Source organism: Ochotona princeps, chromosome 12 (genome assembly GCF_030435755.1).
Source record: "Ochotona princeps isolate mOchPri1 chromosome 12, mOchPri1.hap1, whole genome shotgun sequence".
NCBI classification, from domain to species: Eukaryota; Metazoa; Chordata; class Mammalia; order Lagomorpha; family Ochotonidae; genus Ochotona; species Ochotona princeps.
This window is the reverse complement of record NC_080843.1, coordinates 22218524-22240746: the sequence shown is the minus strand read 5'-3', so window position 1 is coordinate 22240746 and position 22223 is coordinate 22218524. Positions and strand designations below refer to the sequence as shown.

The window sequence follows — 22223 nt, the reverse complement described above, 5'->3', positions numbered from 1 at the left end:
GCTTTTACACAAGTCTCATGAATAAATCAGTTCAAGATTTCCTTTTCTAAAAAGCCCACAAAACCAAGGAAAGCCAGTACACCTGAAATACAAAGGAAGCGGCAGAGCCAAACTAAGTTCTCATATGATTATTAATACAGGTGAGTTAAACATTGAGTTCATTCTGTTTTGATTGAAAAGTCTTTAAAGCAACAATCCTAAGACAAAAACCACGTTATGGATAAATGACATTATTTCACTAACATGTCAGCTTTAATTCTCGCACTTTCTAGAAACAAAGAAAAGGCATTCAAGGAAGACAGAACAGCTTGGTTTAATTTCAAACGTTAATATATTTTCTATTTTATATTGAACATATGCATCTGTAACCCCTCTTTTGCAGCAACACTCACATCCTCATAGAAGGGGCAAAATTTGTAAGATGCCTCTTAAAATAAATATTCTTTTTTTTTATAAAATAATAAAACTTCAAATAAATATTCTTTACACTAAACAATATGTTGAAAAAATTAGAAAATAAAGGCTGAATTTTACTGTAACTGTACAATATACATGAAGTCCAAAGGGAAATCAGAGTCTTACAATAAAGGCTTTCTGTAAGGCAAAATACAATCTAAGGACATACTGATTGATTCACATTCTTCCGAATGTACAACATATTAGTATAATATTTTGTGACTGTGCCTTGTATGGCACAACTTATTTTTCACAGTTGCAAATATTACTGTATATACAAAAATAGAGCACATTATCTCTGGAGAAGACAATGAAAAAGGTCATTTTCTAATTTACAAATTTTGCAAGTATTATTCACAAACCCAAAACTCTACCTAAGGAGTGTCTGTTGCTTTAGCTTATGTAATGTATACGTCACCAAGTTCTGTATCCCATTCTTGGAACTCCAGGAGTTGAGTGCTACCAAGCTATCTGTTAAAATGGCACATGGACAAACACACTTCCCACTGCAAACAGCAAAGAATATCCCAACTCTCTATTAACTGTGCGGAGATTAGCACTGCTTAGTTGGTTGCATATGTATGTTAAAAAGAAAAGGTGGGGGAGGGGGACAATCGTTATTATTGTAATATTCCTGATTAATGATGATGCTATGTTGGCTTTTCAAAGTTCCGGGGGGGGACAGTGGGAACTTTGCAGCAAACTGTGTTGGAGTTTTTACAACGACACCCGGGCCTATTCACCCGGTCGTAACACCCCTGGCACAACTTAAGGCAACCCTTGGCTGGAAGGTAACACCATAAACAAGGCAAAAAGAGAGACATGACACCCATGGCTGACCATCGGGTACAGCAGTGAGACTGGCTGCAAGAACAGGGGTTGTCAGCACAGTTGTCCTCATCATCGTTAGAACAGTGATAGAAAAGACCTTTCACGCAGCACACACAGGTCCCATAGTCAATGACGTTCTGCGCTGAGCAAAGGCACTGCTTGTCGCAGATCCAGTCCGATGGCAGGGGTCTCGGGTAGGTGCACTCCTTACACTTGCACTTGCCACAGTCCTCACACCTGTAGGCATGCAGGCCCAAATCTTCCTTGCTCAGTGGCTTAAGCTCACCTGGTTTGAGCTCAGGCTTGGGCTGCACTCGGATTATCCCATCAGCAACCAGCCCCGAGGAGAAGGAGGAGCCCAACAGTCTTTGTTCTGAGGAGCTGCTGCTGGTGCTCGTCCTGGTGCTGCTCCGCGACCCTGAGCTGACCGTGCTAACGGACCTGGACAGAGGGGCCCGTGCTGAGGAGTGCACCTGTGAGTGCTGGAGCCTGGGTGGCTGGCGGTGCTCAGGCAGGCCATGGAGTCTCTCGTGTTTGTGCTGCGTGGAGGGGCGAGGAGCAGGTTTGAGCCCCAGTCTCGGCACCACCGTGGGCCCTTCTGTGTACTCATTGGTGTTCCGAATGGCTCTGATCTGATCCAGGGACAACACGTGGACTTGCTGGCTGAGGGCATCTCTGGGGTCCGGCTCCCCGCGCTGCCTGCCTCCATCACGGGACACCTGCAGCAAGGGCTGCGACCCACTGCCACTCTGAGCTCTGGCCTCCATCAGCTCTTGAAAGTGTGGTCACTCCAGCAGGCTTAGAACACATCTGAACTCCTGTGGAAACCAAGAGGCAAGAGAAGGGTTTACACTAGGGGACTTGCCACTCTCCATGTCCCCCCACCCCCATGGAGCTGGACTCCACACTTGCCACCTGCTCCGGAGAGGCAGGATCTGAAGAGGAGGTGCAGTGGGGATAGCAGAGCTCCCTATGACTAACGCACACGACAGAAGACAAGCATTACAGCTAGGTACTGACAATTCTGTCATCCTGTGTGATGCTGCGCCACAAAGCCGATCTTTGTTTGAATCACTGAAGTAACAATCCCTTATTCAAATAAACACACCGTTTGCAAGGTTCAGGTTCAATGTTAAAAGTAATGCTGGATCATAACTGCTACCAACATCCGCCAAAATTGAACGCTTCTTCAAGTTCTGAAATAGGCTTAACTTTGTCATGCTTTTTTTTTTTTGCGTAAACATCAATAATGGCAACCCAGAACATTCTTACTGCAAGCCTGCTTTTACAGACACTACACCATGATCTAGCCACTATCCTGTGACCTTTTCAAGCCCTGTAGGATGAATGTGACACGCAAAAAAGAAAATTTCCCAAGATCCGTCACTTTACAACAACGTGCCATTTTTAATGAACCACATGGCAGTGCAAGCTATGGAATTAAAAACAAATCCAATCCAATCCGGTTAGGTGCCAGGAACACATTGCAGCTAAGGTGCACAAGAGGGAACTGGAAATACAGGGACTTACTCAAGTTCGCAGCAACTTGAGAATTATTTTACAGCCTGATAGCCTAGAACAACACCTCGGATTCTGCGGCCAAAGGCTGTTCTCCCAGTTCCAGAAGCAAAACACGTCCAAGTCTTACCTTTTCTTATCTCGCAAACTTAATAGCTGAGAGCAGAAACCAACTAGCAGTGATAGGAAACGTGTTTTAAAAACCCACGAGACACATTTCAAACCGAGCTCTGTCAAGCCATTCTGTAAATCGCAGCCCCTTTTAAAAGGTTCAGAACTACCATCCCCTTTCCCCCTTCTCTACAGGAAGGGACGAAGTCACAAAGGCCCAAGTGCTGTTTTATCCAATCTCTCGCTTCTGAGAAAAGGCAGAGCCACGGTGACTAAAGCAGGTGACAATCGCCTCTCCACCCGCCAACGGGCAGAGCCTGAAACCGGATCTCCTCACCTCCGACAGAATGGCAGGCGAGACAGCGCTACGCTCTGCTTTCACTCCGCTTATCGGCACGATCTGCGCCCCAACACAGTCGCCGGCAGGTGGGACGCAGCCGGAACCCCGGGGGACTTTTTCTCCAGGCTGACTGACACTGTCCAGGCCTCCTCCCGCCTCCCCCCTCCCGCGTCGGGTCCCGAGACGCACAGATGGGCGGGGGCGCCTCCGGAGGGGACGTGTCCTGAAACGCACGAGCACACTCCCTCCGCCTCCCCCTCCCCAGCCCAGGGAGCCAGTCACTGCCCCAGGCAGAGGTCACGCGAACGAACGCGGGGCACCGGTGCGGGGCACCAGTGTCCACGCTCGGAGTCGAGAGCGAAGAAAACCCACCCTGAGGCACACACAGCACAGGGCCGGAGGTCTGCCCAGCGCGCACGCGGCGGCGACACAACGCCCTGACCGAAGCGGACGGGAAGCTTTTAGTGTGCACACGCCGATCTCCTTTAGGGTCGAGGGGGAAAAGGCGCAGGAATGACTTATTTCTTAAAGTTGAGTTGAGCTACAAAAATTTCATTTTCCTCCCATGCATAAGCCAACCGTGCACGATCCTGACCCTGGGCTGGAAACCTTGGGAGATTTACCTAGAGTGTAAAGTAGCATCTTGGGCAGTCAAAGGGGGGGGGGGGGAGGTGATTGTGCGGGTCCCTTGACCTCCTCCTTCGCTTCCCCCCACCCCCAACTCCTCAAGCGCTCTTCCAGTTCCTCCCTCCCCTTTGCAAACGCTTTGAAAACCCCATTAAGAACAGTGTGTGATCAGACTAAGGATTGGGGGGAAAGGACTTTAAGCACTGGGGTGGGGCAAACCGACACAGAAACCGCTTTGTATAAAAAAAAAAGAAGCAAATGAATGAGAGTCCAAGTTAAAGCATTCAAAACAAGCATTTAAAAGGCTACATTTTAAAACGCGCCTCATCTGCCACCAACTTTCAGGTAATGGAAAATGATCGCAACCACTTGATAACTTTCTTCACGTACTAGGTCAACCACGGCTTTCCCCCCCCCCCAAAAAAAAAGAAAAAAGAAAAAGAAAGTGACCCAGGCCGATCACAGAAAAAAGGGAAAGCTGCACTTCCGAGCCGCAGAGATTCGGCGCCAGGCAGGGCACAGCTCCCATCTTCGCCCGGGCCGGCGGCAGCGGCGGGGGCCGTTTTCCCACCCACCCGCGGGGCCTATTGTCCGCGCGCCCCAGCCCCACAAGCGCTCCCGCCCCGGGACACGCTCGCTCAGAACTTGGCCCTGCAACGGAGGCAGGAACAGGTTAGAAATGCGAGCGCCTGCAAGGGCGAGCTGGAGAGCAACGTGCTTCCCCTCCGTCTCCCGCTCTGGGCGCCGAATTCTCGGCCGGTGCAAAGGCTAGAAGCAGCTCCCAGGCAGGAGAGCCGTGCCACGACCCAAACCCGTGGAGCGCGGGCGCGCAGGGTTGCTGGCTCGGGGACACCGCTCGGCGGGGCACACCCACGGCAAAGCTCCCTCCGCCTGAGACGGGCACGAGGGAAATCCACCGGCAACTCGCCGTTCACCCGCGGGGCTTGAGATCGGAAGGCGTGGGGAGAGGCAGACCCCACTCCCGGTCCGACTGCACCTACTCCATGTTGCCCACACCGCGTCAGCCACAGCGCCAGCAGGGAAAGAGCGAAACGCAGCTCACCGTGATCGCGGCTCTGCACAAACCCCTCTCCCTTGAAGTCGTTTCGTTCTGCGATGTGCAAATAAATCCAGCCCCGATGCAAACTTTCTTTGCCCTTCTTTCCAAACTCCACTTCGGTTCAACTTTCGAGCAACCGGCGGGAGGAAGGAAACAGGAAAAAAAACCCAACAAAACAAAATGAGAGTAAAATACGGAGTCCCAAGTCCCTCTCCGATGAACAGCTCCGGGGTTCAGGGCTGCACCCCCTTTCTGGAAGCGCACGCCGAGTATTTCCTCCTCCTCTTCTTTTTTTTTTCCTCAATGAGCAAAAGGCCAAAGCGCCAACAGCAAGTCCCTCTTGTTGGCAGATGAGCGAAGCAGCAAAGAGAACGGCCTTACAGAGAACCTAGAAGCCAGATGGCCAAGTGGTGCGGGTCCGGCCGCCTCGGCGCGGGGGTGGCGCGGGCGGCGGCGAGCCGAGCCGGGCCGGGCGGGCGCGGGGGCCTAGGGCGCTGCGCGCTCCGCCGGCCCCTCTGCTCCGCTCGCGCTGCGGCGCGCAGCTCTCGGCGGTGCAGACTGGGCGCAGTGCAGGCGCGGCAGCGAGGCCGAGGCGGGGGCGGTGGGTGCGGAGGAGGAGGAGGAGGAGGAAGAGGAGGAGGCGAGGGAGGGGGTCTGGGGCCCGGCCGGGGGTGGGGTGGGGGGGCTCGCTGTTGGCCTGCGCCCTCGCCTTTCCGGAGGAGGCAGGGAGCTCTGCGGCGGCCGCGGCAGCAGTAAATGGCGTCATGTGGATCCGAGGCGGAACAGAGCAGTTGTTGTCCCAGAGGATATATCGCATCCGGTCCCAGCTCATTGGCTCCGCGGGGCTACATTCACTCACACTCCAGCGCCCGCCAGCGCTCTGAACCGCAGGAGGCATTCAAAAGGGCAACCGCGCGCCCCGCGCGTCCCGCGCGTCCGCGGGCCGCTCCTGCCGCCCGGGCGCCGTCCCGCGGGGCGCCCGCCGAGCCCGGCTGGCCATAGCGGGGTCAGCGGAGCCAGTTTCAAGGAAACACTGACCTGAAGGTGCTTTTTTTTTTTTTTTTTCCCCAGAGGCCAGGAGGATGAACTATAGGCTCCGGCTGATTTATCGAACTTTTCTCTCGCCACCAGCCATAAGGGGAAAAAATAAAAAACGAGGGTAGTGGTGGTGGTGGGTGGGTGGGGAATAAACCTTTTAAAAAAGTAATCTGGGCTTTGTTGCGTTAGCAATGGAAAAAAAAACGAGTAGCCGGTTTTAAGACTTCATCCGGAATCTATTTCAAGTCGGCTCCCCCTTTTCTGTCCCCCTCCCCCCCGCTTTCCGAAGCGGGAGGGGGAGGGGAGCGGGAAGTGAGGTGGGAGGGCTATTGGTTTATTCTTTGTCTACTGGATTAACCCGATTATACACCAGGCACCAGCCCACACCGCCTCCCCCACCTCCGAGCCTCGTCCGAGAGGAACGGAATGCAGATTCGGGTTTCAAGGACCTCCTGCTCTCTCGCGGGGCTTTGCTTTGCAGTGTGGCGACGTGCAGATTCTCCGCTGGGGAGCAGGGTTGTTTTTTGTTTTTTGTTTTTCCCCCCTCCTTTATGAGAGAGAGAAGGTGGCCTTCCGACTGTTTTTGCTTGACCGAGTTAGTCTTGAAAATTAAGTTTGCAAGAGCAAGTATACAGGATGATGACTCGGGACGCGATTGTGGAGTGGGATGGAGGGCGCGCCCCTTGCTGTTTTCTTCCTCGTGTTGCCTAAAGTCATCCTCATTTACCCCAGCCCTGATCGCTTACAACTTTTATTTCAGGGAGGTGCCATTGTCCACGCGGAAGGTGGACGAGGGGCCTCCCTCCAGGATACACAAAGTCGGACATTATGCACACAAGCCCTGCTCCAGTTGCGGTCCATTCACCTGGGGACGTGCCCGCACGTGGGCGCCCCGGCCGGACACTGAAGTGCCTGTGCACGCCTCTAGCGTTGCCTTCTAGTTGGGGGAGGAGCTGCTGCTGAGGTCGGAAGTCCCGATGAGCACCTGCGATCCTGCCCCACGCGGGGTGAAGCGTGGCTCGTGCTTCCTCCACTCCGGTTCGTGCGATCCCGGCGCTCGCTGCCGGCTCCCGGCTCCAAAGCGCCCCTGGCGCAGTCCACCCAGCGGCGCTCCCTGTTTCTCCCTCTCCACCCGGGATGTGGGAACTAGAGACCGCAAGGGCAGGGGCGCGCGTCCCCACCCCACCCCACTGCTCTGGTGAGGGTGGACGCCGTTACGCCTGCCGGCCGTGCCGCCGTGTCCTTGGGGCTGCGGACAGGGCACAGCTGGGCCTCTGGCCGCCACTCGCTGGTCGCCCCAGTCGGTGCAGACTCCGCCCGCGTGGCCCCGTCGGCCACCAGGGGACGCTCGCCCAGTGCCGGGACAGGCTCTTTTCTTCCCCAGAGCTTGTGGGCGAGCTGGTGGGGTTGCCTTCCAAAGGGTGCCTGTAAACCCGCTGGGTTAAAAGGAACGAAAACGTGTTTATCACTCAGACGCTACACAAGGTGGCTTTCCCTGCCATCGGCGTGGGTGCACCCCGTAGGCAGTGTGAGATGAAGTGTCTCGCTTCCTTAGAACCCCAGCTTATACCCCGGGAGCTGGAGCTCAACGCCTGGTTGTGCAAGGCTTGTAGACTGCCAGCTGTCGGCCAGCAAGTCTCCGGAGCCCAGCAGGTGAAAGAAAAGCCTTCTGCTCCTCGCAGCCAACCCCCACCCCCGCTGGCTGCTTCCTAAAAGTGAGTCCTTGTTGTTCCCTCAGCGCTGCAGGAGCTTTGCGAGGAAGCAGAGTAGATAGCGAATCGAAACAACGCTGGGTTTAAATTGGGAACCTCCGACTGGGAGGACGCCTTGAACTCTTACTGCGCCAGTAGGGGATGAACTAAGGTTCTGTGTTTATCATCCACAGTTAGGAGAAATCCCATGTCATCTAGGTCTCTCTTTCTCTTCCCCCAGCCATCTCCAGTCGACTGTCCGGGGAAATATTTAACCTGTAATTTGAGACAAGGTAAACAGAAGAAAACAGTCGAATTAAAAGCAAAAAGGAATCTGTCGGACGCTGTTACCTCGCTTTTATTTTTCTTAATGCAATTGCCATTTTTCAGCGAAGCGTACAAGTGAGAAGTTAGCATACCATGCCTCGCATTATACCTGAGAGGTTTCCATAGAGAGTCACACTCCGAAAGAGGGTTTATATTTATGTGCAAGGAAGTGCTTACTGCAGCTATTGTCATAGGTGCCTCAATTGATTCTCCTGTTACATTCCGAAATTACAGCTGGGATTAATTTTGAAAGATGCTAATAATAAGACACTTACAATAGGACGCAGGCCAAACCTTAATGCACTCTATTTTCCAATGTGGAAAGTTCTGGAGAGGTAACCGGAGGCGCCAACAGGTGTTAGAGCTGAACAGTACTGAATTCCTGGAGACCTGTGCTACACAAATACTTCCTGGTCCCCAGGACTCACCAAGTAGCATTCTTTGCCATCCCTAGCTGTTGGAAACGGCTTTGTTTTTCCCACGTGAACTCCCTCACCTCTGGCTTTATTTTCTGTATGGATTTATTTATCCTTATTTTATCACTAAAACCATCGCCGATAGTTTTCTGAATGGAAAACAAGGGAACATGTGACTGCTACCTTCTCCCATGGTTGTTAAAAAGCCAGAGTTGGTAACAGTGCTGTCTTACTGCTTCTCCAATGTGTGTGTGTGTGTGTGTGTGTGTGTGTGTGTGTGTGTGTGTGTGTGTAAGGGAGGGTGTTGAAGGCAGATATTTTAAAAAGAGATTTATTTATTCATTTATTTATGGAATATTTATTTGTATTAATATTATTTATTTATTTATTTATGGAGAGACAAAGAGGAAGCTTTTCCGTCTGTTGATTCACTCCCCAAGCGGCTGCAACAGCCAGAGCTCAGCCGATTTGAAGCCAGGAGCCAGGAGCTTCTTCCAGGTCTCCCACGCAGGTGCAGGGTCTCCAGGCTTTGGGCAGTGCTCAACTGCTTTCTCAGGCCACAAGAGGGAACTGGATGGGAAGTGGGGCTACCAGGACATGAATTGGCGCCCATATGGGATTCTAGCTTGTGCAAAGCAAGGACTTTAGCTGCTAGGCTACCACACCGGGCCCAGATTTTTTTTTTTTTTTTAATTTAGGGCCTGGAGCAATGGCTCTATGTCTAAATCCTCACCTCACAAGCACCAGGATTCCATATGGGTGCTGGTTTGTGTCCCATTTTCTCCACTTCCCATCTAGCTTCCTGCTTGTGGCCCGGGGACAGCAGTGGAGGATGGGGTCAAAACCTTGGGAGCCTATACCCACTTGGGAGACCTGGAAGAAGCTCCTGGCTCCTGGCTTCAGATCAGCTCAGCTCTGGTCTTTGTGGCTATCCGTAAGTCCTTTCTGTCTCTTCTTCTCTCTGTAAATCTGATCTGCCGTTCCAATGAAAATAAAATATTTCTTTATTTAGAAGTCAGAGTAACAGGGAGGGAGATGGAGAGAAACAGACATCTAGCTGCTGATTTACTCTCCAAGTGGTCGCAGCGGGCGAAGAGGGGTCAGGCAGAAGCTAGGAGCTCGGTGCCAGAAGCCAAGCATTTCTTTCATGTCACTCAGGTGGATGCAAGGGCCCAAGTATTTGGGCCATCCTCCACTGCTTTCCTAGGGTCATTAGCAAGGGGCTGGACTAGAAGTAGAGCAACTGGTTCTTGAATTGGTGCCGATATGGAATGCTGGAATCACAGGTGGGTGCTTAGAACTGTCTATGCCAAAATGCTGGCTCAGCCCAGATCTCAGATGTTCTTAAAATTGAATTTACAGGCCGACTTGTTAGGGTCTGGTTATGTCAATTTCCCATAGCACTCTAACAGACTCAGTAGCCTAGCAGCTAAAGTCCTCGCCTTGCAAGCACGCAGATATCCCATGTGGGTGCCAGTCCTAATCCCAGCAGCCAGCTCCCTGCTTATGGCCTGGGAAAACAGTTGAGCACCGCCCAGTCTTGGAACCCTGCCCCTGCAAGTTAGACCTGGAAGAAGCTCCTGGCTCCCAGCTTCAGACTGGCTCAGCTCTAACCTTTGCAGCCACTTGGGGAGTGAATCATCGAATGGAACATCTTCCTTTCTGTCTCTCCTCTCTGTATATCTGGTTTTAAAATTAAAAAATAAGTAAATCTTAAAAATAAATAAATAAAATTGAACTTACTTGCTGCCCTAAGCTGTTGGGTGTATGCTATGCTCTAAAAGAGCTTTAAAATACTCATTGGAATTTGCATACTTTTTAGTTTAGAATTTAGTTTTCTTATTCACTGCATTTCTCTGTATTTTCTGAATTTACTTGTATTTACTTATTTATGTGAAATACCGAGTTACAATGGGGCTGGAGAAATGAGGAAAAGTCTTCCACTGTGGGTTCACTGCCCACATGCCTGCAGCAGCCTGGTCTGGGCCAGGCTGAAGCCAGGAGTCAGGATCTCCAGGCAGGTCTTCCAAGTGCACAACAGGGATGCATGGTTTTGACCCACAACTTCAGTACCTCCCAGAGTGCACAATATCAGGAAACTGGATCAGACGATGGATGGTAGCAGGGACTCAAAGCAGGCGCTCTGTGATGGAATGTGCGGGTCCCCAGTGAGTTCCTCACCTGTTGAGCACAAGGCCACCCCTCTGGGATTTTTCCCCCCTGGGATTTTTGAACTCCGTTTTCCTGCATGCATTTTGAGGCCCATTCTGATGGGAATATGTAAGCTTTAAATAAATGCATGTGGCCCTAGAAAGATTCAAACTTAGTTTTGATAAGCAAAGATAAATCTAACAGATGAATTTCTGAGATAAAGAATTAAGAACTACTTGGTTAGTTTGTTGGTTCTGTTACCAAGGTGAATCTGTGTGAGGTCACACAACACCGTGCTGCTTCCAGAGGTCACAATTTGGGGTTTTCTCCAGTGATTTCTCTTTCTGGGCCAATTACAATGGTGACATTAGCATAAGCAGGGACCTCCCCCCTCCCCCCAGGGAGCCTTCTGAGGCAAACCACTTTACAATGATGGGCCTTTGGATATGGCACCATGGCTGCTGTCATTTCACTTCTGGAAATACTTTGCTTTCCCTAGTTCTGTTGATAATGCCTCTAGGAAGGAATTGAAAGTGGCTGCAATAAAAGATGCAAAGGAATTCAAAGCAGACCACTTGAGTTCTTATCTAGATTGCTTGGAGGACTAGAAACTGTTTATCTCTGTATCTGCCCTACTTTAGAAATGTCCTTTGTCCTTAACTAAACTGGAGAAAAGATTGGGGGTCTTGGTGAGTGACCTTGATTCAGAGGCTCCTGTAGGTCTGGGATTTTTCAGAGCTTGTGTGTTTAACCCGAACCCACCTGGTGATTTCTACTAGTTAATTAATGAATATTCCTGCAAGATTCAAGGCCGTCATGGTTGTAATTTACGTGAAGTCAGATGTCAGTTGGAATTCCGCAACAAGGTGAAGACGGAATGTCGGACTATGTGATTTTTTTTTTCTCATTATTTTCCTCATATATTTGTTCCTAGACCTGAAGATCAAACTCCTTTCGAAGAGCCTCTGTGTGCAAAAAAATCTAATCACGGCATTCTTGCTCAGCTTTTCCCTGAATAGCCTTAGGTTTATTTGTTTTCCTGCTTGTTTTGAACATTTGATACCCCCTTGTTCCGGAATCTTTTTAACCCAGATGCTAAGGCTTTAGATAAATGGAAATCATGAACTGAAATTAGTGGCACTAGGAAGAGTTTTAACCTCTGAATAGACAGGTTTTGACTTTATGATTCCCATTTTGTGAGCAATTGATCAGAAGGGCAAAGAAAATTCAACATGTTCTGTAAGAAAGACTTAGACAAATTCCACCAAAGCTGTACTTATGGTTCAGCTGTTGTGACATCAAGGTAGCCAGCCAGCTCTGTGTTAATCTCAGTTAGCAATCAAGTCTAAAAACATGCAGTTTGGTAAACAGAGTATGACTCTAAGCACGCTCAATTTGTTCCTCAGAGCAGAGTGTTTTGAGGTTGCCGAGAGAGAGTTGAAAGTTCTGTGCCGATGCATGTTGCTGTTTCATACACATTTTGGATTGTGGGTAATTCTAGACCTTCCAAGAAACTGTCTTTCCTATCTCATCCTTTTAAAAAATGCATTTCTATTTATTTTATTTATCTGAAAGAGTGGGAGAGAAAGAGAGAAGATTTCCTCCTCCAGTGCATTCTCTAAATGCTCAGGGTTGTGCCTTTCTGAAACCAGAAACCAGTAACTCGAGCCAGTATCCCCAGTGAGTAGCAGGGACTCCACTGCTGGGGCCATTGCCTGCTGCCTCCCAGGTAAGCGACAGCAGGAAGCTGCAATTAGAAAGAGTCTTGACTTGAACCCCAGGCACTTGAATATATGACTGCTAAGCCCCATTCCTCCCTCCCTCCCTTCCTTCCTTTCTATTTAATAAGGCAATTCATAAATAGGCTGGTGATGGGTGAGTAGAGAATGTAGGGAAGACAAACTCACAAGTTCATCTTTGAAAAGTGCATTTAGCAGTAAATATGATTTTAAAAATATATCTTAACCTGGGCCCGGCGAGCGTTGCCTAGCGGCTAAAGTCCTCGCCTTGAAAGCCCAGGGATCCCATATGGTCGCCGGTTCTAATCCCGGCAGCTTCACTTCCCATCCAGCTCCCTGCTTGTGGCCTGGGAAAGCAGTCGAGGACGGCCCAATGCATTGGGACCCTGCACCCGCGTGGGAGACCCGGAAGAGGTTCCAGGTTCCCGGCATCGGATCGGTGCATCGGCCCATTGCGGCTCACTTGGGGAGTGAATCATCGGATGGAAGATCTTCCTCTCTGTCTCTCCTCCTCTGTGTATATCTGACTTTGTAATAAAATAAATAAATCTTTAAAATATATTTATATATATCTTAACCTATTTTACTTCTGTTTATATAAAGTGAACATATTTCATGTGTTTCACAAGGCAGGTTTAGGAGCGTAGGTGACACTTTCCACCCTACCTTCCTTTGTGCCCATGTTCCCCACCTACCCCCAGCATGATAATAATTACAATTACGATATTAGGTTTTCATTTCAGAGTTGGTGCTTTGCTAATTTTCAAGAACATGTTAAATTTGGCTGCAAGGAAGACACTAAGTAGTACATGTTTGGGGATGTAAATGTTCTTAGTGGACATTCTCTTGAGTTTTTGTGAAATAGTCTTCTCATTCTCATTTCATATGGCTGATATGTACTCCTATTATTTCCTAAAAGTTGTTAAACTTGTATATATTCAAATTTAGAAATTGCATCTTCAAAATCATTAGAATAAACAGAGCCCAGTGCAATTGGCTAATCCTCTTCTTTCAAACGCTGGGATCCAATATGGGTGCCGGCTGCTCCACTTCTCATCCAGTTCCCTGTTTGTGATCTGGAGTGCAGTGGAGGACGGCCCAAGTCCCTGGGACCTTGCACCCATGTGGGAGACCTGGAGAAAGCTCCTGGCTTCTAGCTTCGGATCAGCTCAGCTCCAGTTATTGCAGCCACTTAGAGAGTGAACCAGGAGATGGAAGATTTTTTTTCTCTGTCTCTCCTTCTTTCTATAAATCTCCCTTTCCAATGAAGTAAATAAATCCTTTAAAATAAACAAATAAGTTATGACTTTTAAATATCGTATTAGCTTCTAGGGGTTTAAGTGTTTAAGAGATTCAGATTTAGGTTCAATCTAGGTCACATGTGACGATTCTGATCAGTCTTATATTGCTTAAATATGGCTTCTTATTATTTCTGGGATAAAAACCCTCTTCTTAACCAATTTCAGGGTCTGAATGAGTCAGCTCCTTCTCCTTCCCAAGTCTTCAGCCACCAAGTCTACTTCGTGGTTACTCCATGGCACCTGTCTTCTGCAACAGGGACGCAATAGCTTCTTGCCCCATGAGCTTTTCTGGGCAGCCTCTTTTGTTTTAGTAGCTCTTCCTTATCCCTCAAATCCCTGTTATATTTCCAGGAAAGCATTTGTAGATTTTCTGACTATATCAACTCTTTATTTCTTTCTCCCATGATTTCCCCCCTCCCCATATGACTACATGGATAATTGAAACTTTCATTAGTAACTGTCCTCTTCGCTGCACATTAGGGTCCATGACGGTTGTAATCCAGGGCTGCTTTTGCTGGCCGTTTTATCACCAGCACTTAAGGTACCAAAGGCACAGATAAGGAACTAAAATATTACCTTTAAATAGGGCTAAGGAATAAATGAATGAACTAATCAGCCTTAGCTTCCACCTGTAGAAGGGGTCAAAGGGTCGTTGTGAGGATCAGAGGGCATAAAGTGTTTATGAAGCCCAGCACAGCCGAAGTTCCAATGAGCAGCTGCACTTGTTTCAGTCAATTAGATTAGGCAGTTTATTTGATACAAATAATTAGCTGTGTTGCCTCCAGAGTTCTATGACTTCGTTTTTTTTAAAGATTTATTTATTTTATTGGAAAGGCAGATGTACAGAAAGGAGGAGAGACAGAGAGGAAGATCTTCCATCCGATGATTCACTCCCCAAGTGAGCGCAACGGCCAGTGCTACACCGATCTGAAGCCAGGGCCAGGAACTTTTTCCAGGTCTCCCACGTGGGTGCAGTGTCCCAAGGATTTGGGCCATCCTCAACTGCTTTCCCAGGTCACAAGCAGGGAGCTGGATGGGAGGTGGAGCTGCTGAGATAGAACCGGTGCCCATAATGGATCCTGGTGCTTTCAAGGCGAGGACCTTAACCATTATGCTATCGTGCTGGGCCATCTACAACGTTTTAAATGTAGGAAGCAAAAATATTAATTGTTTTCTGTTTGCTGTAAAATTAATTCTTCGTGTAGTGAACATTTTTTATGTATATTTAAAATTTTAAGATTGATTAGAAAATCTATTTCCTGGAAAGTCAAAGAAGAGATTCCCCATCTGCTGATTCTATTTCCCAGATGTTGACGACAGCTCAGGCTGCACCCCTGAGTCAGGAGCCAGAAGTCAATCTTAGTCTCCCTCTTGGGTGTCTGGGATTTAACTGCTTTAACCTTCCTTCTACCTTGCAGAAAACTGGAATAAAGTGGAACTGAGATTCAAACCCAAATGTTTTGATAAGGCATATCTGCCTCTCTGTTGGCACCTTAATCTCTGTGCAAAGCATCTGCCCTCAGAACACGTTTTAATGACAGTTCTTAGCTCTATGCAACTCTAAATAGGATTTCCCTAGAAATATTAAAGTTACTAGGATCTTTTCTCATGGATGACTTTTCAAAGTAAAGCACTTTTTTTTTTTTTAAAGTAAAGCACTTTAAACATGAAAGGGACCTATTTAGTTGATGTAGTTGCTTCTAAATGGAATTTCTACCATGGAATAATTCTTTCAAGTAATCTGGGGGCTGAGAACATGAGTTCTTCTTATTGGAAGTGAGCTCCATCTTTGAACTATTATTCAGCTCTGCATCTCACTGTGTTGTGGGGGTGGGGGATAAAACCCTGTTGACTGAAACATAGGAGGAAGATGCAAGTGTCTACTCTGTTCAGCCTCATGGGCATAGGCACTTGCTATGTGCTAGGATGCTGTAATACTTTCTCATTCTAAGTTTTTAAGGCTATTTTAATCCTGTGAAGGTGAATTCAGGCATAATTAAAGTAATTGTAATCGAGCATTACTCTTGGCCTCTGATTCTTTCACTGCATTGCACATCATATTCCCTAGCGTGTTGGGTAAGACTTGTCTAGTATTCCCTCTTGTGCTATTTTTGTTTGTTTGTTTTTAAAAGATGTATTTATTTATGTTTTTATTGGAAAATCAGATATACAGAGAAGAGGATAGACAGAGAGGAAGATCTTCCATCCATAGATCTACTCCCCAGGTGACTGCAACAGCCAGAGCTGAGCTGATCCAAAGCCAGGAGTCAGGAACCTCTTCCGGCTCTTCCACATGCATGCAGGGTCGCATGGCTTTGGGCCGTCCTCAACTGCTTTCCTAGGCCACAAGCAGGGAGCTGGATGGGAAGTGGAACAGCTGGCATCTGAACCAGTGCCTACATGGGATCCTGGCAAATGAAAGGCGAGGATTTAGCCACTGGGTCATTGGTCCGGGCCCCAAAACAAATAAGACTTTATGACTGTTTTTCTGAAATAGTGACAGTGAGCTGACTGCAAGCTCCTTAAGCTCTTCCAGTTGAGGTTGTGCACAGCTCGAGCAAGGGAAAAGGGCTGGATGACCTCTACATCTTTTCTGGGCACGCTACTTTCCAGAAACCACTTTATGTTCAGCAATGTGGAAATTCCAGAATATCTTTTTCAGACTATATCAGTCCTAAAGATGACTCACATTCTCATTCAACTTATCTTTTCAGAAAGTTCTTTAATGGTATTCTATCAACACAATGAATAGGAATGTGAATTGAGTTTTACCCATGACATAGCTTATATTTAGTTGCACAGTGGGAGATGCTGGTTATTTATTTATATTTTTTCCATTTGATAAGTGTTCTTGCTTTTTCATTTGTATGTGTTTCTCAATCCTGGCTATACATTAGAATTCAAAGGGAAATTTTAGAAAGAAATCAAGTGACAAAGAGAGATGGCACCGTAGCATCATGGTAAGCTGCCATGGACTCCATCTAATTTCATCCAGTGACTCCATCTCATTTCAGTAATCTGGTCTGAGTCCCAGCTACACTGTTTCTGGTCTAGCTTCCCAGCAGTCAGTGGACCATGGTTCAAGTGCGTGAACCCCACCACTCATGTGGGAGACATGGACAAAGTTTTGGGTTCTTGGCTTCAGTCTGGCCCAACCCTCATTGTTGCAGGTGTTTTGGGAATACATCATCGGATGGAGGATGTCTCTCTTGTCCTTTTAAATAGATGAAAATAAACATTCAAAACAAATGAAGTGGCAGAACCTTCACAGAGTCTGGTTTAGATCTAGGAAGAGGTTTTTGTGAATAATTAGACCTTTCAAAGCTTTAGCTTCTTCATCTGTGAAATGAAGATAAAAAAATGTTGCTTAGACACAGCATCATTATTAGGGTCAAACCATATTGCATGTAGAGATTTATAAGAGCATTGAGATGCAACATCTATCCCCAAGATGGAAGTAATTACACGTGAGCATTTCAAAAATTTTATGGAAAATGGAAGCCAAGATGCTTGTTTTGGGGACTGGCAAAGTGGTGCGGTGGGTTAAGCTAGTGTTTGAATTGTGGGCATCCCCTATTGGAGTGTTGAATTGAATTCCTGCTGCTTGGCTTCCGATCTAGCACAGGAAAAGTGATAGATGATGACCTAAACACGTGGGCCTCTGCCACCCAGGAGACCTGAATGGAATTCCTAACTCCGGTTTTGGCCAGGTTCACCCCTTCTCTGGCACTGCCATTTGGCGAATGAATCAATGAACGAAAGAAAATGTATACTGTATTGCCCTCTCCGTCACTACCTTTTAAATAAGTGAACAAATAAATAAATGTTACATTTAATATTAAAAAAGTAGAAATCCATGCATACAAGTGGTTTTTGATATATCCATAGAGAATGCATATTATGATTAAAACTATGCATGGATTTCAGCACTTTTTTGCACCAAAATAAATTCACCTTTTAATTACATTTTCCATGAACGCTTTGAAGTGCCCTCATAATTATAATTTGAAAACATAATAGGAGTTCAAAGGTTGCTGTGAACAAGAATAGACAATAGTGCAGACATCAAATAAAATATGGAAAGATGAATATGGGTACCAGAACAGGTTCACACCTGCCTCAAGAGCTGATTATGCACATTTCTCCTTGTCTCTGTATTCAGTGATGTCAGGTGGGAGAATTAGCCTCAGTGAACATATTCGCAACACAGACATCATCAAATGCTAAAATCAGGGGCTCCCCTCTAGCCCTGAAAGGAATATTACCACAGCCACATGAGAGGACAGAGGCAACAAGTAAGTCTGAGAAAACATTGAAATACAACCTTCACTTACCTTGTAATATACCTTGACTAGAGCCTGGTAGGCACAGTCTCTAGCATTCCAGCGACAGCTCCTAAGGGGAGACAGAAGGAAGGCCATGTTGGGCCTTAATTGGACTTAAACATAGAGTCACCAGGATATGTTTGAACTTGAACCAGTCTTGGTTCTAAACCTTAGAGAGTTATTTCATCCTCTTCTTAAAGGCTGATGCTTTGAGAGGCATGCCAGGAGACACAGAAATGTGCAAGGCAAATTTGCTCCACTTAAGTGTATTATAATTTATGCACATGCTTATGATATGGACCATCAGTAAACACATAAGTGGTCCCCACCCTTGCTGTGGGTAAGCTCTGGAATGCTCCAGGGACCCCTTCCTTGACTTTAGCTTTTCATGAAAATACAGGTGGAAGCAGATGAAGGGCACTGGGGTTGCCACACCCACACCTTTCTTGAGGTTTCTAATCAGAAGAGAATGGCTGGTTGAATGAATTGGATGCTAACCAAGTAGTAAGTACTGTCAAATTTTCAGTTATTCCTTGTTTTAGAATGTTTTCTAAAAGACATTTTATTATTTATTTGAAGACCTGAGTTACAGAAAGAGAGCCAGAGAGAGAGAGAAAGATCTGCTGGTTCACTCCCCAAGTGTTGGCAACAACCAAAGCTGGGCTGGTCCAAAGCCAAAAATCAAGAGCTTCTTTCAGGTCTTCCACGTTAATGCAGGGGCTCAAGATCCTCCACTGCCCTCACAGCAAGGGGCTGGGACTCAAATTGGTGCCCATATGGGATGCCAGTGCCACAGTGGAGAATCAGCCTGCTGCCAGTATGCGAGCTTGTAGAAGACTTTTTTTTTTAACGTATTTGAGACACACACACACACACACACACACACACACACACACACACACACAGGGAGAAACAGAAAGACAGAAGGTAGGTAGAACTCTCATCTATCCTTTCACACTTAAGGGCTGCATTAGAGCTGCAGCCGGGAACCAGGAGCTCATTGGCGGTCTCTCGCGGGGGTAGCAGGAACCCTACTTCCAGAACACTGCTGCCCCTAAGGATCTGTGCAGGCAAGCAGCTGATGTCAGAAGCTGAAGCTGGCATCCAGCCCGAGCACTCTGATGTGGGCCGTGGGCACCTTAACTGGTAAACTGCATGCCTGTCTGAATCTCTCAGGTTTTAAGGATGGTCAGACCAAATATAGGGCCCAGGGCCTGACCTTTGACCTCAGGTCTATATACCCTGATGCTTGCTTGCAACAGTAGCTGCTAGTAATGCTTGAGTGCCCCTTATCTGAAAGGTATCAGACCAGAAGTATTTCTGATGTCAGAGTTTTTTGTAGGATGAGCATTTAGCCTACTAGTGAAGACACCCATGTCCCACACTGGAGTACTTGGATTTGGTTCCTGGCTATGCAGTCCCCATGGCTCAAGTGAATGGGAGGTCTGACCTGGTTCCTGGCTCCTGACTTGGACTTCAACCCATCTTGTTATCACCAGCATGTAAGTAATGAGATTGCAATTGGAGCACTCCTCTTTGCCTCTCAAGTATTTTTAAAGCTTTTAAAAAAATTTTGGAATGTTTACTTAGACTTTACTGGTTGAGCACCCCTAATTTGATCATCTGAAATCCAAAATTCAGATGATCAAAATTCAGCTACACTTATAAAATTATAAGTGGAGCTAGAATGTCCCATGGCTTGAAAATTTATTTTTTGTTGATTTCTATGATCGTTCAATTTTACTTTCATTTGACGTGTTTAATGCAAACAGTAACCATTTTCTAAACATGATTGAAATGCTGCTTAGGAAATTACATTGGTTTTGAAAAAGCAGCTGGTATTATTCCAGTAGTTCATAATATATTAATATGTGTAGGATTGTTATCTTGGATTGTTTTCTATTAATCTGTTTCTAATTCATGCACTTTAAAAAAATCCAACATGACACTTTCAATTTACTGATTAAAATCACAAAATTCATCCGCTCGTCTCAAAAAAAAAAAAAAAAGCCCAAATCACAACTTTATTATTGTAGCAAACAATACGTTCCACGGCATTTTAGAGTTACGTTCAACTGGAACATTAGGATGGTTTTGCTTCCCTGGAATTAAATCACTACATTTTGTGTTCGTCCTACAGGCATATCATGTGGACCCGAGAACCCCAGAGGAAGCTCCCTGCAGCCCAGACTTGGTTGTCAAGCTGAGGTACCCCTGGCAAACAAACCCTCTGTGTCTGATTATGTGAAAGATACCAAATGAGAGCATTAAAAAACAGTTTCCCCTTTGTTTTGTTTTGTTTTTGTGGAACCAGCAGTGGAAGAAAAGCTCACTTCCTCCGTAGGCTCTTTATGAGTCTCGGATGCTGTAAACTCTGTCAGGTAACCTCACCCCCCCCCCCCCCAAAAAAATCCTGCTAGGTTCTCCCCAGCATCGATTTGGCTTCCATCTTTTGGTTTGTGTCAGTATCCCCGTGTGTGATCCTTCTGTGATGGATCTGCTTCCTCCCGCACTCCCTCCCCGCACTTTTCACCTACATCCTCCTTCTCTTGGCAGTCGCTCCGGCTTCTTCCTGCCTGCCTTGAATACCACGATCCCTACTTATTCAAGTTCAGTCATTAGCACACTGTCCCCCGACTAAAATTATGAATGAAAAGCCTTGTTGTTCTTTACAAATAACTCGGGCTGCCTCAGTCAGTCAAATGCGAATGGAAGTGACTGCCGCACAAAGGGGCTGGATGATGGACAGTTCTCACAGCAAGTCTTCAACGCCCACAGGAAGTCCTTTAAGCCACAATGTAGGTAGAGGGGCTTGGGCGTTCCCGGAGCACCAGCTTGCAGAAGCGGGAGCTGGGAGAGGGCAAGCTCTTTGTCTTCATGAATCTTGGAAAAAAAAAAAAATTTCCAGGAAGGTCAGAGATCACAGTGTGGAGTCAGTTTTGGCCCGGCGAGATGTTAAAAAAAAAAAAAAAAATCCACTCCTTGTACACCTTGCAGGAATTGTGGTTTCGACTGACACACACAGACAAAAATGAAGGCACCAAGCATTTACTGGGCTTTGAATGCTGAGCTGTGCAAGAGTGGGTTACGGGCTTGGAGCTGCACAGCTCCCCGCTGAGGGCTTGCATTGTCCTGGGCCCCTCTTTCACAACAGGGTAAAAGGTAATTGACAGCCCGATTGTTTGCCAGGGACCCCTGCTGTTTTAAAATCCTGGAAGGCCCCAGTCACACGTTGTCAATAACAGCAGTCCGAGGTGAGGAGAGAAGAACTGCTGTTGAGGAAACAGTTTGAGCCCTTCAAGTGGGCAGGCCCCAGTGACTTCTGCGCTCTGGCTGCCACAGGCCGCTCATTCAAAAATAACCTTAAAGTCATAAATCAAACTTGTTTCCTGAACTATACAAGGAACAGCTGGTTATTTTTCCTCACTTTTTTTTTCCTCAAAGTTAAAAAAAAAAAAAGAGGAGATTTTTACTACAGGAAACCAAGCATGTCAAAATTTGGCAAAGCAATTTGGATGATTTACCAGTTAAACACTTCTCTTTTTAATGCTGTGCTTTCATCAGTCTGTCTTCATGGTTTTGCATGCTGTTTGCTGCAGTGAGTGTCCCTCGTTCTGTGTCCTCCCTCCTGTTGGAGGGAAAACCAGTCCGCTACCCTGGCCTCAGCGTGTTTGCTGTGTGATTCCTGGTGCTCTGGTTGAGTGGCTAAAGTTACGTGACAGGTAAAATTTGTTTTTGCTCCAGAGAGAGGGCTTGGATTGAGATCATTTCTTTCTCCTGAGATCCATACATTTGGGAGCTCCTCTGTTGACCGGGTAATCCCACGCGGGGACATACGTTGGAACTGAGCGTAGTCTGGTGTTCTAAGAAAGGACAGCGTGCCGCTTCTCTTTATCTTTGTGTCTTTCTTTGGGTGTCTCTCATCTTGAACGTGTTTTCCTTCCAAATTCTGGAAAAAGCTGTCTCTATCCAACTGGCTTTACCAATACTTGAAATGCAAGTATGAATGAACAAACAGCTACCTTCTGTGGTGTGTACTCTTTTCTCTTTATTTTTGTGGAGTCCTCATATGTTGAACAGAAATGCATTTTAAATGAAGATAGAATCAGAGTGTATATTAGCAGTTAGCTTTGTATAACTTGTGGACTTTTAGAATAGGAGGGATGTGTTTCAGATTTTAGCATACTGTGTCAGTTTTAGCACGATGTGTTTATTTCAATCAGCTTAAATAAAATGAAAGAGAAAGCCTGAAGTATAAGATTATGAATAAAATATTGTTGACCACTAATATA

The 22223-nt window shown here is 46.9% G+C and overlaps 1 protein-coding gene across 2 annotated transcripts; it reads right to left on the bottom strand.

The window, feature by feature from the left end:
• Positions 1–312: 312 nt before the first annotated feature.
• SPRY2 (sprouty RTK signaling antagonist 2) lies at positions 313–5117 on the bottom strand. 2 transcript variants are annotated; one of them, XM_004577409.2, is made up of 2 exons: positions 4947–5117; positions 313–2105 (listed from the first exon to the last, which is right to left on the bottom strand). In XM_004577409.2, the coding sequence occupies exon 2, from the start codon at positions 2052–2054 to the stop codon at positions 1107–1109; it is 948 nt and encodes a 315-aa protein (XP_004577466.1). In that variant the 5' UTR covers positions 2055–2105; positions 4947–5117; the 3' UTR covers positions 313–1106. The 2 variants fall into 2 exon arrangements, with proteins under 2 accessions (XP_004577466.1, XP_036349267.1); XM_036493374.2 differs by lacking the exon at positions 4947–5117 and adding an exon at positions 3254–3568.
• Between the last annotated feature and the right edge of the window lie 17106 nt (positions 5118–22223).